At 48.7% G+C, this 18446-nt stretch overlaps 1 protein-coding gene across 3 annotated transcripts in view; it reads left to right on the forward strand.

Annotated features, from left to right (window-relative positions):
- The window catches only part of LOC138825413 (protein cramped-like), a 48871-nt gene that overhangs the window by 11470 nt on the left and 18955 nt on the right, over positions 1–18446 (forward strand). For all 3 annotated transcript variants that reach the window (XM_070019927.1, XM_070019926.1, XM_070019928.1), the window contains 6 exons: positions 2653–2806; positions 6923–7006; positions 9659–9707; positions 16166–16251; positions 16657–16780; positions 18190–18271. In XM_070019927.1, the coding sequence (XP_069876028.1) occupies positions 2653–2806; positions 6923–7006; positions 9659–9707; positions 16166–16251; positions 16657–16780; positions 18190–18271 (579 nt within the window). The remainder of the gene's footprint in view (positions 1–2652; positions 2807–6922; positions 7007–9658; positions 9708–16165; positions 16252–16656; positions 16781–18189; positions 18272–18446) is intronic.

The raw sequence follows: 18446 nt of genomic DNA on the forward strand, positions 1-18446 counted from the left end.
GCTAGCACTGTACAATTTGAGCCACCTTTACAGTTAGAGCCACCACTCTGTTTCTGGCTTTTTCTTTTTTTTTTTCTGGTTAATTCGACATAAGAGTCTTATTGACTCCTTGGTCTGGCTTTGAACTGTGATCCTTAGATCTCAGCCTCCTGAGGATCTAGGATTACAGGGGTGAGCCAGGGGTGGGTTTTTTTTGGGGGGGGGGTCAGTAATGGGGCACTCTACCACTTGAGCCACAGCGCCACTTCCGATTTTCTGAGTAGTTTATTTGAGATGAGTCTCGGAGTTTCTTGCCCAGGCTGGCTTTGACCCACGATTCTCAGATCTCAGCCTCTTGAGTAGTTAGGATTACAGGCGTGAGCCACTGGCTCACGGCCTCAATGTTTTTTTTTTTTTTTTTTGGTCGGCCATGGGGATTTGTCCTTCAGCTCAAGGCAAGTGCTCTACCACTTGAGCCACAGCACCACTTCCGGTTTTCTAGTGGTTTATTGGAAATAAGAGTCTCACGGACTTTCCTGCCTGGGCTGGCTTTGAACCGCAATCCTCAGATCTCAGCCTCCTTAGTAGATAGGATTACAGGCATGAGCCACTGACGCCCAACTCTTACTTATTTTTATTTTGATGCTACTGGGGTTTGAACTCAAGCCTGCTAGACAAAGCTGCTTGAGCTGCACTTTCAGAGCCTTATTTCATTTTCTGGGAAGTAATGTTTTTAGTTTTCCAGAAAACTATTACTGGTCTATTACTGTCTATTACTGGTACTTTGTATCTCACAGTAAAAGAGCATGTGAGTAAAGTATACCTGCTTTATGCCTGACATTTTATGTGTCTGACTTTGATGGGGCCTCTCTTGCGGCTCATTGTTTGGGGGGGAGTGTGGGAAATGAAATCTTGAGCTGTGGGACTGTGGTGGAGCGCAGACCTCCACCCTGAGGAACATTGTTTCTGCGGTACTGATGAAGGTTTGGTTCCCCAACCCTTGTTATTGTGAGAGGAGCCTAGAGTCTTGTGTCTGCTGACCACAGGGTCCATCGCTGGGCGCACACCTAGCCCTTCACTGCCTTTTTGGTGCAACTCACTTCTGCTTGGGCTTCCAGCAGAGCCCTCGCCCAGAGCAGCACTAAATGCAGAGGAAACAGGAGCGCCTTCTAAGCCAGATGGGCAGTGGAGAGAGAGTAGAACACCAGAGTCTTGCCAGATGTGCAGAGCCAGCCCTGCCCTTCAGGGAATTACTCCAGCAGGCATCTATGGGGTTGACTGTAAGGTATATAGTTGGTTTCAGGAGGCAGAGCCCCAGGTGCTGGGCCATCCTGGTGTGGCCTCTGCTTCCACTGTCCCCTGTCTAAGTTGAAAGTGGTTTGGGAAGAGATGGCCTCTGAGCCAGACGTGGAAGGAGGTATTTCAGATCTAGCTTTGCCTTTCATGTTTTATGTGCCTCTTTTTTTGTTTTATAGGTGACGTATAACAGCGTCACCTTTACATATGCCAGTCATAAGTACATTTCCTTTTACGTAGTGTCATCTGTTCTCCATCTCTACCCACGAGCTGCACAGGTTACTTTCATCACTGTCCAGGGCAGCCCGTGCGCCCCTCTAATGTACTTGGTCACCTTTTCCCTCAGATTCTGGGCCCTCCCCCGCCCTCCCTCAGGTGTGCAAGTGAACACACTGTGTATAAGGTAAATAATACAAAATCATCCGAAAAAGATAAATTACAAAAAATGTTTTGTTTCCATATCTTTGAAGCTCGTCTCAGTTTGTATATTATTTTATACACGTGTGAAGAGGTGCTGGGGCGCATTGCGCCTTTGTGGTTCTCTCCTGTGATTGTCCTCTTCTGGTCTTACTGTTGTGCCTCTCTAGAACTCTTGTGTAATGCCACTTGTTTGTTTGTTTTTGTTGGTCATAGGTTGTCCCTTAGCTCTCAGCTCAAGGTGAGCGCTCTACCACTTGAGCCACAGCGCCACTTCCGTTTTCTGGTGGTTTATTGGAGATAAGAGTCTCACAGACTTTCCTGCCCGGGCTGGCTTTGAACCACAATCCTCAGGTCTCAGTCTCCTGAGTAGCTAGAATTACAGGCACCCGGCTTGCCTCTTGTTTTTTAAGATGGGATCATGTCTCACTGTGTTGCCTTGACTGAACTCTGTTGTTGTTGTTGTTTTTGTTGTTGCTTCTTGTGGGACTTGAACTCAGGGCATGTGTGCTGTCCCTAAGCTCCTTCGCTTGAGTTCTAGCTCTTTGAGCCACAGCTCCACTTTCGGTTTTCTGTTAGTTAATTGGAGATAAGACTTTCCTGCTGGGCTGGCTTTGAACCATGATCCTCAGATCTCAGTCTCCGTAGTAGGTAAGGTTACAGGTGTGAGACACCAGAGTCTGGCTGGCCTCAACTCTTTTTTTTTTTTTTTCATTCTTCTGGTCCCTTGTATGGCTTGAATTCAGGGCCTAGATGCTGTCCTTGAGCTCTTTTGTTCAAGACTGGTGCTCTTCCACCTTAAGCCACAGTGCCACTTCCTGGCCTGAACTCTTGATTGTTTGCACATCCTCCTACTTCAGCTTCCAGATATCTGCAGTTAGAGGCGAGTGCCACTGTGTCTTGAAATAATGAGCCTCTTTTATTTTAACTGCTACTCTTTATCATGGGCTTTTTTTCTAGCATGGGAAGGACTTTGAAGCTATTCAGAACAACATTGCTCTGAAGTACAAGAAAAAGGGGAAGCCAGCAAGCATGGTGAAGAACAAAGAACAGGTCCGGCACTTCTACTACCGCACCTGGCACAAGATCACCAAGTACATTGACTTCGACAACGGTGAGTATGTGGTGGCGTCCGCCTCAGGGCCACCAGACAAGGGTGGCTTTTGCTGGGGAGTGCCCTTAGGTCATCTCTCTGCACTGTCCTCATGCACTTAGCCCAGGACTTGCTTCCCAGGGACGTGCCCAGTGCCTACTGGTCAGATTTCATCCCGATGAGGCTGTTTTCTCCCCTGCTTAGTTCTGGCTTGGGACGGCCATGCCCTGCATTCCTGCAGTGTCCTGGAGCTTCCGCTTCTCGCTCTTAGACTAACTTCTGATCCTCCCCTTCAGATACTATACTTCCTGAACAGGGTAACTAGGACAGCTGTCACCACCTTGCTAGTCCTCCACCTGTGCCTTTGACAGTCACTATCTTCACCACTCCTTTGTCCAGGTCACTTCCTTTTCTCTCCATGGAATACGTTACATTACTGTAATTTTCAGAGAAGACAATGCCATGTCCCCACCTGACTACGGAGCAGAGCCCTCTGGTGTCCCCCATCCTCCTCTGCTGACCATTCTGTGTCTCTCGAGGCCTTGCTTGACCCAGTGAGAGCATTCTCTTGTGCACACAGTGGGTCTTTTGCTAATGTCAGTGAGTTTGTTTTCAGCAGTTTCATTGAGTTCAAGATTTCCTGATGTCACCACCGTGGCTGTGTATCCTATCATTTATTTATTTACATATCTGAGCATTGTTCTGGTCCTCTGATTGATGTCCTAGGCTAGCTTGGATTTCTGGGTTTTTTGTTTTTCCTTCAGTCAAGGGGTTTGAACTCAGGGCCTGAGGAATGTCTTGAGCTTTTTTGCTCGAAGCTAGCACTTTATCACTTTGAGCTACAGCACCACTTTCTGGTGGTTAGTTAATTGAAGATAAGAGTTTCACTGACCTTCCTGCTCTAGGCAGGTTTTGAAACACGATCCTCAGATCTCAGTTTCTTAAGTAGCTAGGATTATGGGTGTGAACCACTGGCGGCTGGCCCTATCTTGATTTTGCCTTCCACAGCAAGTTGGGTTTACGCCTCTGATTTTCCTTTTGGGGTCTTTTTTTTTTTTTCCTTTGGTCCTGGGGCTTGAACTCCACAGCTTGGGCGCTGTCCCTGCCCTCTTCAGTTCAAGGCGAGTGCTCTACCGCTTGAGCCACAGCACCACTTCTGGTTTACTAGTGGTTTATTGGAGATAAGTATCTCACAGACTTTCCTGCCCAGGCTGGCTTTGAACTGCGATTCTCAGATCTCAGCCCCCTGAGTAGCTAGGATTACAGGCGTGAGCCACCGGTGTCCAGCTTTTTTTTTTTTTTTAAGGTGGATAATGTTATTCAGTAACATTCTGGTTCGTTTTTTTTTTGGGGGGGGTCGGTTGTGGGGCCTGAACTCTGGGCCTGGGCGCTGTCCCTCAGCTCTTCAGCTCAAGGCTAGTGCTCTACCACTTGAGCCACAGCGCCACTTCCAGCTTTTTTTTTTTGCTTATGTGGTGCTGAGGAATCGAACCCAGGACCTCAGAGGCATGCAAGGCAAGCGCTGTACCACTGAGCCACCTTCCCAGCCCCACTCAGTAACATTCTAAAACTCAGGCTACACTGGCTGGTTTAGGAAAGATCTCACAAGGTGGCCAGCACACTTAGGGTTTGGAGCCTGTTGTGGTTGACGTGTGGATGGAGAGGCTGTGTCTGGGGTGGGACCGGGGGGTGGGCCCCACGTTTCTATGTGGTGGACAGTGCCCTTGGGTTTCCTTCATGGCGCTGAATTGCAAGTGCTCATTCCCAGGGCCTGCTAAACCCACATTTCTCCCATGCTGATGTCAGAAAGCGGTGAAGCAGATGATGCTTTTCAGTTGTTTTTCACCTTCTGTCCTCACTCCTAGCCCTAAGCTTCCTAGGTACCTGGAAGCATCATTCTTTGACCTCTTACGTATCTCCAGGGGTGAGGGGTCACGGCTCTGTGTCAGCAGACCCGATGGGCATCCTTTCCTCTCCTCCAGCCCCCTTCTGTCCTGACCGTACACAGCTCCTCTTCTTCCATGGCAGTCCTGAGGTTCCAGTGGGTCTGCCAATGTGGGTCTGAGCAGCTAGGGACAACTGCCTCTGAACCAGCACCAGGAGGCTCACTGGAATCCTCGGTACTGTCCAGTCCCTTGGCAGCTGGCTGGCTTCTGCCATTGGGGAAAGCTGTGCCCAGGGTGGTCTGTCTATGTTGTTATGCCACATTACACATAGTAGCAATGGCTCCTATATTTTATATGTGTTTTTGGTGGTCCTTTGTTACTGTTCTTATACATTATAAAAGCACCAGTTAGCAGTGTAAGGTGATTTCATTTTGACATGTCCATATATGCATTTGGTATACCTTGATCAGATTTGCCCCCATTGTCCTGAATTTGTTGAAAAACTACTTCATTTGTAGTTTATCAGAAGTTTATTTTACTCCTTAAGAAGAATAGGTTACCTGTTTCACTATATATGATGTTGGTATATGTGGAGGGGAAGGGAAAAAACAAACTGTTAAAACAGGGATACAGGAGGACCCATTGCAACAATGAGATGTACAAGTCGTTATGTCCAAAAATGAACTTTACAACTTGGGGGGAAGGGCCTGGGTGGGGGGAGGATACGAAGGGATGGGAAGGGGAAACAAAGCAGGAGGCTACAATGCTTGGTAAGATATGTGCTCATTATCTTACTCATGTAATTGTAAACCCTCTGTACAGTATTTTCACAATAAAAATATATTAAAAAAAATATACTACTGGGCCTGGTGCTGGTGGCTCATGTCTATAATCCTAACTACTCAGGATGCTGCGATCTGAGGATCAAGCTCAAAAGCCAGCTGGGACCGAAAAGTCTATAAAGACTCTTAAAAAAAAAAAAAAAAAAAAAAAAAAAAAAAAAAAAAAAAGAAGAATAGGTTAGAATGTGTGACTTTAATATCACTTTCTCACAGTTAATATAACTTATAATATAAATATAACTTTCTCAGTTAATCACAATAAAAAAATTGCTATAAAAAAAGAATAAGAGCCAAAGCAGGAGTAAGCCAGGAGGGTATGTGCTGCCGGGTCTGTAGCTCTGTGTGTTCCATGTGGGATTATGGCAGTCTTAATCCTGCCTTGTTTCCACACGGATGGCAGGGCCCAATGGCTGTTACATCAGGATCACAGTGCCCCGGTGCCCGAGGTCCAGACTTGCAGGGTGGCAGGGCCCCAGGACCTCCTGTCTGTGCTTTGCTATTCTCTGTGTGTTGCTGATGTCCAGAGTGGCTTGAGGCAGCAGGCACCTGCCCAACTCAGTCCGTTGAATGAGCCTTCTGGAATTTCCACACATTTGACTCACACTGATGGCCAGACATAGTGGGTTCCTGTTCAGTGGTACCTGTTTGTCTCCTTGCTCTCTAAGCTGGTGCCTGCTCGTGAGGTGGGAGGGGTGGACATTGGGTGGGACTTAGCGGCAAATCCATTGTGAACTAGGGAGGGCACGAAGGCGGGAGAGGTAGTTTCTAGGTGTGAGCCTCATTTGTGCTGGAAAACTCCATACTGAGAAGAGCCCCTACCTGCTGGAGGATAGATAGGGAGGTGCTCTCATCCACTCCTCCCAGCTGCAAGAATCTCCCATTCTGAACAAGTGACTTCCTCCGGGACACATTTGCTCTGCTCTCCAAAAGCAGTGTTTTAAACTCTAAATTCATTTTGTGTAGTTTTTTTTTTTGCTTGGCCGTGGGGCTTGAACTCTGGGCCTGGGCGCTGTCCCTCAGTTCTTCAGCTCAAGGCGAGCGCTCTACTGCTTGAGCCACAGCGCCACTTCCGGTTTTCTAGTGGTTTATTGGAGATAAGAGTCTCGTGGACTTTCCTGCCGGGCTGGCTTTGAACCATGATCCTCAGATCTCAGCCTCCTGAGTAGCTAGGATGACAGGTGTGAGCCACCGGCGCCCGGCATTGAGTAGATGTTTATTTTGAACATCTCCAACAGTGTTCCTGTATGCTCTGCCAGCTTCTCCCGCGGTCGGCATTGTGCATGAGTGAGGGCCGGGTCGCTGTGTCAGCGGAGCCTCCTGGGATCCACTCTGTGCCACTCCGCACGCACAGCTGCCCCCGCTGAGTGTCTGCCCCCCTTCCTGAGCGCTGTCTTTCTCTTGTCCTGCAGTGTTCTCTCGAGGGCTGAAGAAGTCATCTCAAGAGCTATATGGCCTCATCTGCTATGGGGAGCTCCGCAAGAAAATCGGGGGCTGTGAGTATCGCTGCCCATTCTCAGAACGGCGAAGTGGCACTCAAATTACTCTTGTACATCTTTGGAGCCTATGCGGGGGCTGTTGGCACAGGGAACTGTCGGAGCCCTTGGCCCTGCAAGGGGTTCTCCTCAGGAACCGTCCTGGTTCACAGAGCTTGCCACGTGTGGAGTCCCCAGCCCCACTGCTCTGCTCTGTCCTCTTGAGGAAGTACCTCTTGACCTGTTTGTGTTTTCCCAAGCATGTGTGCATAGGCTGCTCTCTCTGAGCCCCTTGTAAAATGAATTTGAAACTTCTCTTCAACATACCTCGTTCTGCCTAGGGTTTCTGACTGGAGTCTCTGTCCTGTCCTGGAGTGTCCACACACTGATTATGTGAAGCACCCTCGTGGCTTCTCCGTGGGCTAGTGTCATCCATTTAGAAAAGGATTGTGAGCACTCAAGCTTGAGGGCAGTAAGTGATCTGCTTAGGGTTGTCTGCTTCTTCAGCCTGGAGAGGCAAGGTGGGCACCACCACCCTTGAATAGCGGTTCCTTGTTGGCTCCTTAGTCCATGCCTTCATGAGCAGAAAAGTTCTGTGCAAAGGTACTGCTTGGGCCTGGTACAGTGCCACAAGCCTAGGGGCTGGTGATGGGTTCCAGGGGGTAAGGTGTGGTATTCCTTATATCCATGTCCTCTCGAGACCATTCAGCCAGGGGCTGGAGCGTCTCAGGTCACCAAGGTGGGCTTCCTTGTCTCCTCTCCCCTTCCCCTCTTTCTGTCCTTCTAAGAACAAAGTCAAAAAGTCCCATGTGTCAACAAGTGATCTTGTTTCATAGCCTCCTCCCTTGGGCTTCTCCCCCAGCTCTCAGTGTCTAACCTGCCAAGTGCAGACCAGACTGCAGGGTCTTATGCCTGCCCCCCCACTCCCTCTCCTGAGATGTGTCCTGGAGTAGGTTCCAGGCCAGGTCTCTTTGTCTGGAACTGCCACGCCCTCCACAGGCCTCTTGGCTGTGGCACAGGGAGGTGGGATCACTGTCCTTCCGAGGGAGGTGGTGCATCTGACTCCATTTCCACGCGTGCTCACTGCATGTGCCCTCTCCTGTGCTCTTCCTCTCCAGAAGCATCATTTCCCTTTCAGCAGAAACCTGCTGAATTTTTATTTATTTATTCATTTATTTTTGCTAGGCCTAGGGCTTGACCTACAGGCCTGGGCAATGTCCCTGAGTTTTTTCTGTTCAAGGATAGCACTGTACCACTTGAGCCACAGCACCACAGCTGGATTTTTCTGTGTCTGTGGTACTGATGAGTTGAACGTAGGGCTTCATACCTGCCAGGAAAGCACTCTGTCAGTAAGTCACTAAAGCTTTTTTATTTTTTTGGTGGGTTGTCAGTCTTGAACTCTGGGGCTGCACGTTGTCCTTGAGCTCTTCAGCTCAAAGCGAGGGCTCTGCCACTTGAGCCACAACACTACTTCCTGTACTTCTTATCAAGGAAGAAGCCAGTTGCACCAACTATGATTTCTTTTAGTTATTTACCCAAAAAACTTTAATTTTGTCTTTTTTTTTTTTTGGTTGGTCGTGGGGCTTGAACTCTGGGCCTGGGCGCTGTCCCTCAGCTCTTCAGCTCAAGGTTGGCGCTCTACCACTTGAGCCACAGTGCCACGTCCAGTTTTCTAGTGGTTTATTGGAGATGAGTCTCACGATGTTCCTGCCCAGGCTGGCTTTGAATCTCTATCCTCAGATCTCAGCCTCCTGACTAGCTAGGATGACAGGCATGAGCCACTGGCACCCGGCTTTTAATTTTGTCTTTATTCTGAAAAAAAAAAAAATTTTTTTTTTTTTTGCTGCATATAGAATTCTGACTTGATAGTTTCCCTTTTCTCTCCCTCCTGTCTTCTCTTCCTTCACTGACTTAAACCCAGGGAATGCAGGTACCAGACAAGGGCGCTACCACTGAGCCGTGTCCCCCGCCCCTCAGCTCCTTCATTGAGTTAACATTGTCCAGGTCTGGCCGGCGCTGTTTCTAGTGAGGATCATTGGGTTCTTGTTCCTTCTGTATGAGTGCAGTCTGTGTCTGGCTGCTTTTACAGTTTTCATCTTTATCTTTTTCAACCTGGCTGTGTATTGTTGGTCCCCAATCACGCAGAAGATTTAAATGAACTTTAGAGTGAGCACCGACGTTCCCTCCCTCAGTTCTCCCATTAGCTTCTTTCCCACACATACTGAGGACAGTGATGAGACTGGAGAAAACAGTGTGGGCATCAGACGTTCCCTTTCCCTGGGATTCTGAGGATTCAGCCTGTATACCTGAGTCAGTCAGGGAAAGTGTGCCCAGTATGTCACAGGCTACGGATCCGTGAAGAAGCAAACTCACCAGAGCTGGGTGATCTGGGCTAAGGCAGCAATTTATTTGTCCGTGTCAAGGGATGAGGAAGAAGGACTCATTTTTGCAGAGAGCATGGTGGACTCTTGAGAAAGTGACGAGGAAGACCTATGCAGGTGTAGAAGCTCTGTGGGGTGAAAGGTCTTAGCTCTAGGTGGGGAGGTGGAGATACCATAGATCTTTTAGTCTGGAAAAGCCCAGATACTCAGTATCAGGATTTGGAGTCTGGGAGGAAGGTGATAACAATGAAAAGAATCTAATGGCTTCACTCATTTGTCTTTCCATTTAAAGGCATGGATGACAAGAACGCCACGAAGTTGAACGAACTCATTCAGGTTGGGTAAGTCCCAGTGGAATGCACTGTGAGGTGTTCACTCCTGGGAGTACATTTACTGAAATACAGAAGTGAGTGCTTTCTCCACAAGGACCACCACAGTTGGAGCTTCCTGTCCTCCCAGGCTTGCAATTCATTTGTGCAAAGGAGGTTCAGCCCAGGGCAGTGACTGTTTCCATGCACCCATGTCTGCAGTTTGGTCTGAGCACAGCCAGATTCTCTGCTCTGTCCTTGCCCTGGTATTTACATGTCTTCTCTTTCCCCTTATGTTTTCACCAGTCTCCTGGGCTACTTCCAGTGGCCTCTCTGGCCTCCTCTTGCTCTGGAGCCAGTGCTCCCTGCTGGCTGGCTGCTCTTCTTCCCTGATTTGCAGAGCTCAACTGTTCTTGTACTCACAAACCACCAGGGTCATGGACTGCTCAGTTGAGGCATGCTCAATCCTGGCTGCTTTTGACGATCTCTGCTTCCAGGGTGTCATTTACACAACGCTTGTTCTGTGAATATAGCCTGACTGGTCCTCAGGATTTTTTGGTACACTGTCCGGCACTCACTAGCCTAGCCTGTGCAGTTTGCCTTTGAATCTTCTTGAATATTTCTATGTTCTGATAGTCTCCAGAGTCAGCCCCCAAGTTCGGAACGTGTCAGCATCCTGAGCTCTTCCATTTTATAGCTGCCCTCTGGCTCTCTCTTGAAGCTGTATCAGTACCATTTTCAGCTCCTTTCTCACAACACTTTTTTTTTTGATCAATCATGGGGCTTGAACTCTGGGCTTGGGCGCTGTCCCTCAGCTCTTCAGCTCTAGGCAAGTGCTCTACTGCTTGAGTCACAGAGCCACTTTTGGTTTTCTAGTGGTTTATTGAGATAAGAGTCTCATGGACTTTACTGCCCTGGCTGGCTTTGAACTGTGATCCTCAGATCTCAGCCTCCTGAGTAGCTAGGATGACAGGCGTAAGCCACCGGCGCCCGGCTTCTTACAGCACCTTTTACGGTGGTTATTTCCACTCTTCCCAGGGCCTTTGTCACTTCATCCGGGTGAACAGTCCAGATCTACCCATCTTGCTTGTCTGCATCTTGGCTATAAGTCCCTTCTCCTGAAAGCCTGAACTTTCCTGTTTCCCTTTCATGCTCTCAGTGGGCTGCCCCCCTGTCTTGGTTGGTTGGAGGCTCGGAAGCTCCATCGACCCTCATGCCTGTGCCGCCCACGCCGCCCACCTCAGCGCTCACAGCTGCCCTGGGTCAGTCCTGGGAGCATGCTGCTAGGCAGCGCTGCATGGCCCAACCCTGCCGCTGCCTGCTGCAGAGGAGGGACTGGGCGGGTTTTCTCACTTGGCCTGTGATCCTCTTGGGTGGCTTCCATGCCTCTCAGTCCTCTCCCCCTCAACGCCACTCAGCCCACCGGGGCCTTTCTGTTCCTTGAAGGTGATATTTGGTCTCCATTCTCACCGAGACCTGTCTGGACTGTTGTGGACATACCAGTTCCTCTGTCTGGAGCATGGCCTCCTTGAACCCCAGGTGCTTTCTCCAACCCTCTCCCCCATAGGCCTGGATTTCACACCTGGTAGTTGTACTTTTCAGGGTGACACACGGGGTTACCTGTATGTCTTCCCCAGGATTAGATTTCTGAGGCTTTATTTATATAATTACCCTATTAAGATCAGTTGCACTACTTACTGTGTGGTGAAGAGCCATGACTGGCCAGGGCTGCCACGTATCCCTGAAAACAAATGGGGGACTGGGCAATAGCACATAACACACCTGGGTGGCGGAGGTGGAGGATAGCGAATTGGAAGCCCATCTAGAGCTATATTGGTGCAGCCTCAACACAAACCAGCGAGAGCCTGGGGAGTGCCCAGGGGCTGGCCACAGCTGTGTATCGGGGAGGCCATGGCTGTGGAGAGGGAGCCCTGCGCCACACAGGGGAGGCCATGGCTGTGGAGAGGGAGCCCTGCGCCACAGCTGGGTATCGGGGAGGCCATGGCTGTGGAGAGGGAGCCCTGCGCTGGGCCTCCAAGTCTGTCTCAGAGCTCCCGTTCACATTTTTGCTTCTCTCAGCAGTAACCTTTTCCAGAATGCTGAAGTTCCTGGGGGTGTGATGTGTTCTGGTGTTATTTTCTTCCCCACAGATGAAGGATTATCTCTCTCTGAGATGTGATGTGATTTGGGGCAAATCTTACTTGACTTTTTGTGTATGTATGCTGGTCTGGGGCCTTGAACTCAAGAGCTTGAGCACTATTTCTGAGCTTCTTTTGCTCAAGGCTAGTGCTCTTCCACATGAGCTCTACTTCTGGCTTTTTGCTACTTTATTAGAGATAAGAGTCTAATGGATTTTCCTGTCTGGGCTGGTTTTGAACCCCAATCCTCATATCTGTCTCTTGTGTAGTTAGGATTATAGGTGTGAGCCCCTGGCTCTTGGTTCTTTTTTTTTTTTCCTTAATGAAGCCAGTATCCATGAAGGTTAGTTGTCCCTACTATAGCACTCATCGGGAAAGACCCAAGTGTTTGAAGATGGCCATGGGTGCTGATGGGGCTTGTGCTTTGTTAGCAGGAGTTACAGCTCATGGCAACATTGCATGTGCTGTCACCATCCTTCAGTAACGGCGAAGTCCAACACGGTGCTGTATCTGCTGCGCAACCCTGGTAGGAGCTGTGTTCATCTACCTGTGCTGCCAGGCACAAGTCTGGGCACTGGTGTGCCCCGCACTGGTTAGCTGCTGTGTCATACAGCAACTGCATGTTCTGGATTGTAGTCCACCTTTTTTTTTTTTTTTTTTTTTTTTTTTGCCAGTCCTGGGGCTTGAACTCAGGGCCTGGGCACTGTCCCTGAGCTTCTTATGCTCAAGGCTAGCACTCTACCACTTGAGCCACAGTGCCACTTCCAGCTTTTTCTGTTTATATGGCACTGAGGAATTGAACCCAGGCCTTCATGCATGCTAGGCAAGCACTGTCCCACTAAGTCACATTCCCAGCCCCAAGTCCACCTATTTTTAGGCTTTTCATTTTAGCTGGCAAGATAGGCACAACTATACCCAGAAGGGGTCTCTAGAGTAGCCCTAGGTTGATCTCAAACCACAGTTCTTATTTTAGCCTCCAAAAGTAGGATTACATGTATGAGCCACCAGTGCCTAGTCAGATTTTTCTTTTAGAACAGTTTAGGTTTACAAGAAAATGACGTATGGGGTTGAAGATTTAGCTCAGTGCAAGTGCAAGGCCCTGAGTTCATTCCTCAGCTCTAGGAAAAAAGAAAGAAAATGGTGTAGAGAATACAGAGTTCCACAGTCTTGCATTATTGTGCATTCTTACAGTTGGTGAATCTCAACAGATGGTGGTACACAGCTATAACACCAGCATTTAGGAAGCTGAGCCTTAAGAATAGGAGTTTGAGAACACATGGGGAAAGATATTGATACACTTCTGTGGATGCATTATTACCACCCAGAGACCATGGTTATATTAAGGCTCCCTCTTGGGGAGACACATTTTATGTAAGTTTGAACAGATGTGTAATAATGCATCTCCACCTTTACATTATCTTGGTCTTCTTTGCCTGAAAAAGTCCTGCGGGCTACTTGTTCATACCTCCCCCCACTCCCTGGCAAGCACCAGTGGGTTAGTATCTTTAGTTCTGCCTTCCTTTAGTGTGGTCTTGTTTGGCATCACCCCGTTGCAGTGTCTTGCACTGTTGGCTCTGTGAGTTTAGTGAGTATGCGCAGTTGTGGTGGACAGGGCAGGTCTAGCCCCCAGGCCCGGCTACAGGCCACTGCGTCACTGCTTTTCTTATTCATTGTAGTTTGGCCTTTTACAGAAAGCCATCTGAAAGCCATGGTGCAAGGTCTGTGCTGTGCCCTGAAGCTCCCGGTGTTGGAATGCGGAGCTGCTGCTTATTGCCCTCTCCTACTGAGTGGGTTCTGTCATGTGAGCATGCCCGTTCCCCACCTGTGGAACTGAATTGTGCTTACCTCCTCCATGAGATGTTCATGTGTGCATGGGTTCCTGTGTTAGTGAACCAAGGAGGAAGAGGAGAGGTAGTGTGGGTCTTGTCTCTTGAGGCCCCTCCGAGTTGCCTTGCAGTTGCTCCCACATCCCGTCACTGAGCTGTCCTGGTGGGTGTAGAGTAGCAGCCTGTGTGCCTCTGCTTTCCCTTCCCTGGTGCTCAGTGATGCTAAACATTTTTCCTAGCACATGCTCATTTGCTACTCCAACATCTTCTTCAGTGAAGTGCATGTTCAAATCTGTGCCCATTTAATGATTGTGTTTAGAGAGTCCTTTCTCTGTTCTAGCTCTAAGACTTCTATCTGATAGGTGACCTGGACACATGTGTCTGTGAGCCATCTGCATTTCATTCTCATTACTCAGTGTCTCTCACAGAGCAAACATCTTTATAAGGTGGATGAAGTCCTGTTGGTCAGCCTCTCCAGTGATTTGGGCTTCAGTCAAAGATTTTCCCATATTTTCTTCTAGAAGGTTTATACTTCTGCATTGAAGTTTGAGAGCCACTCTGAATTAACTTTTTATTTGCTGGGGAAGTTTAGACGGGGATCATCTTTTTGCCTACAGTAATTGTTTCCCAGCACCGTTAGAAGTCTCCCTTCCCCCAGCAAGCTGCTATGCCACTGCTTACATACGTTGACTCTAAATATATGTGGCTCTATATCTATATCTGGACCTTCCACTCCACTGATTTATGTATCTATTCTTTTCCCGACAGACTTTAGTTTTTAAGGACAAACAGAACAGAAAGAAATAGGGAAGATTTTTGTGTAACAAATTGATTCTCAGGGTCCTGAGTTGTCCGCTTTTTCTGGCTCTCTACCACTTAAGCCACGTCTTCACACTTGGTTAATTGGAGATAAGAGTCTCTTGGGTTTGTCCGCCCTGGCTGATGGGCTGGCTTTGAATCTGGATACTCAGATCTCACTCAGCTTCCTGAGTGACTAGGATTACTGGTGTGAGCCCCAAGTGCCGGGCTTGGCAAAGTGATTGATATAAGATGAAAAGCAAATTGGAGTGCTTGACTTCCTGCCCAAGCTTCCAAATGCAGACCTTTTTCAATTACTTGTAAATCTCCTTTCAGTTATAGAATTGTAACATTAAATTAAAGAGTAAATGAATTGAGGAAAGCTCTTAACTAAATGAAATCCTATTACATTGTTTGAAGACCCAGAGGCATTGAATGTGGCATGAACTGATTAGATTTATTCAGTAGCTTTGTAGAGAAGGAAATAAGTCTCCTATGAGAAGGGACCCAGACTTGTGGTTCATAGAGGAGTCACCCTGGTGTCGGGGATCCCATAGAAATATTCACGTTGAACCCTGATGTCATACATGTAAAGGGAGCTCAGGTTAGGAGTTTTCTTAGTTTCTTTGTTCCAGGGACTGTCAGAGACAGCCCTTGTTACCTGAGAATGTGAACATAGCCATTGAACTGTATAATGCACCAACTTTAGGCTGGTCATAGATTTCGTGTTTGAGGGAGAAGAAAGAAAGATTAGAATTGAAGAGTGATTATATCAAGTAATATAAATATATGAACTTGGTTTTGAGCCAGATCTCCAGTTCATCAATTTGCTAGTTAATTGTGGATTTTCTGCCTGGGCCAGCTTTGAACTGACATCCTCAGATCTCAGCCTCCCGAGTGCTAGGAAGATGTGTATGCACCACTACACTTGGTTCTCGGGTTAGAAGAGGCCAGTCTTGCTTTTATATTTATTTCCATAGCTGCATGTTATTTCTTTTTTTTGGGAGGGGGGGTCTGGTTGTGGGGCCTGAACTCTGGGCCTGGGCGCTGTCCCTCAGCTCTTCAGCTCAAGGCTAGCGCTCTACCACTTGAGCCACAGCGCCACTTCCGGTTTTTTTCTGCTTATGTGGTGCTGAGGAATCGAACCCAGGGCCTCAGGCATGCAAGGCAAGCGCTCTTCCCAGCCCCTGCATGTTATTTCTTGTAAGTCTAATCCATAGAAGGTCTGGAAAGCAGTGTTTGGATCGGCCAAAGACTGAGCATGGATTTGTAATCTTGCTCTCTGACCACACGTACCCTGGCTTTACCATTGTGGATTTCAAGGGACGGGGTATGGTATGCATACAGTTGGTTGATTGTAAAAGGCAGCACAGAAGTTGTGGAAAGATGGATTGGCAGGTTCCATAGAGATCACATAGATACTCCTCAGTTTCTTCAGCTCTCAGGCTCCAAGAGTGAGGTGCACATTAAGATGGGGACCGCCTCCAGAGAGGTGTTAATTGTGTTAACTATGCCTCCCTGAGTTCACTGAGCAGGAGAGGAAATGGCCAGAACTCACTGCCTCAGTCTACAGTCCTGGGTGGTCAAGTCCAGCTTCCTGGGGGCAGGGTGGGAGGCTGAGGGGGGCAACGGTTGGCCCCGTCCTTCTGCTTGCTGTGCCTTATGCCCGCCAGCCTCTCACTTCCATTCACTTGGAGGCCTGAGCATTGCTTCCTCCCTCTTTCCCCAGGGCCACCACAGTGCGTTACAAAGGGAGAAATCTGCGGATCAAAGCACCCATGTGCCGGGCCCTCAAGAAGCTCTGCGATCCTGATGGTAGGTGGTCTGTGGAGTAGGCACAAGCAAGTGTGGCTCACGTGACTTTATTCCATTTTGTGATGGACAGGCTGAGCTAGCAATGTGTCTTCTGTAGTCGTTTTGTGTTTGACCCCACTTAACCTCAGTCCCATGGATGGTTTTTGAATTTGGAATGCTCTGGGCCTAGTAGTGTGTCCACATCCTGTCTAGCTATGGCAGCATTCGGACAGGAAGAAGTCTCATGGACTCTCAATCACAAGCAACCATGTCATTGCAACGGTCTCTCTGCCTCCCTTTCTATTCCCTGCTTTCCATCACAAGGCAGTCTACCCACAGCTTTCATTCTTTTGGTTTTCTGCCAACGTGCTTTGCTTCCTGCCTTGAAGTTGTATGCCTCGGACATTCATGGTCTTCCTTTCACAGGCCTCAGTGATGAAGAAGACCAGAAGCCAGTGCGCCTGCCCCTGAAAGTTCCTGTAGAGCTACAGCCACGCAATAACCACGCCTGGGCCCGAGTGCAGAGCCTTGCCCAGAACCCACGCCTCAGGTGATACGCTGCTCAGCATGAGGAGGGCTTCTGATGCCTGGGCAGGGCTTCCGGGGTGGCACTGGCATTTCTCTCAGGGAATCCCAAGATGGAGGCTTTTTTCCCTTGTGCTCTGACATCACGCGAGGATGGGGCAGTGTGACACTAGTATAGGAGTCATCTGACCCCACAAGGCCTGGAGGCACTGCCTGAAGCTCCATGCCTGGCCGGAGTCTTGGGGCTGAGTGAACGCTTGGAAGGATGTTACAATCAGGCGGAGTGTCTGCTGAGTCTTCCTCATCTTTTCGTAAAGCCCTTACTAGCCCTCTCTCTCCAGTTCCCCAAAGATTTGAATTTGATTTATGCACAAGGTACCACTGTGGTTAAAGAATTTTTTCCCCCATTTATACACTTTCAAAAATGGAGGTAAGCCAGGCACCCGTGGCTCATGCCTGTAATCCTAGCTACTCAGGAGGCTGAGATGTGAGGCAGGAAGGTCCGTGAGACTCATCTCCAATAAACTACCAGGAAACCACTGGTAGTGTGGAGCACTGTGGCTCCAAGTGGTAGTGTTAACCTTGAGCAAAAAGGCTCAGGGACAATGCCCAGGCCCTGAGTTCAAGCCCAATTGCAAAAAAAGAAAAAAAGAAACATTAGTCATTTTAAAGTTCGCTGTTGTGTGTCCTTTAGTACATTCATAGTATTATGCAACCTCCACCTCTGTCTACTTCCAGAAAATTTGTATCACTCCCATAGCTCCATACCCATTAACAGCCATTCTCGGAGGATGCTTGCCTCTCCCCAGCTCCTGGCACCTGCCCATTTACTTTCTCTTAGTGTAGATACTTCATATTAGCGGAGCTATACACAGCACTGGCTGTGATTGCTCCTCTCGTTGGCTGTAAGTGTTGAGGTTCTTCCACATGGTAGCACATGCCAGTGGTGCATCCTGCACATGAGTACGTTTCGTTTTCTTTTTTTGTTTGTTTTGTTTTTGTTTTTTTGGCCAGTTGTGGTGCCTGAACTCTGGGCCTGGGCACTGTCCCTCAGCTCGTCAGCTCAAGGCTAACACTCTACCACTTGAGCCACAGCACCACTTATGGCCTTTTCTGCTTATGTGGTGCTGAGGAATCGAACCCAGGGCCTCATGCATGCAAGAAAAGTGCTCTACCACTGAGCCACCTTCCCAGCCCTGCGTTTCATAACGGTGCCCAGGGGGACTTGGCTGTGTGAAGGGGACCTGAGCCTCACCACATTATTTCTTAGAGTTTCACGTGAACCACGGTGCTCTTAACGGATAAAGCCGAGTTTTAGTAAGGGGAGCCATGGATCTTGCTGATGTACCTTCTGTGGCCTGCTGCTCTTTCTTGTGTGGTGATCTGCCGCAGGTTTCCTCCTCAGTTAACGACTGCTGTCTGTCACGTTCATAGGATGATCGTGGAGCTACATCGGAAAGTGTCCAGCCTCATTGAGTTCCTGAAGCAGAAGTGGGCACTCCATGAAGTGCGCATTGTATCTTTTCAACTTAAGCAAACTTCCCAAACATGGCAGCTTCTTCTACTTGAGTGACCAGGCCTCCCTTCCTAACCCATGCTGCTGCTGTGGGCCTTGCAGGAGCCCTGTACCCCAGGGTTTGTCTATGGAGACCTGCCTGTGGTCTCCATGCATTGCAGGGCTTGGTCACAGC

This window comes from Dipodomys merriami, unplaced genomic scaffold (assembly GCF_024711535.1).
Source record: "Dipodomys merriami isolate MVZ:Mamm:240054 unplaced genomic scaffold, mDipMer1.0.p SCAF_137, whole genome shotgun sequence".
NCBI classification, from domain to species: Eukaryota; Metazoa; Chordata; class Mammalia; order Rodentia; family Heteromyidae; genus Dipodomys; species Dipodomys merriami.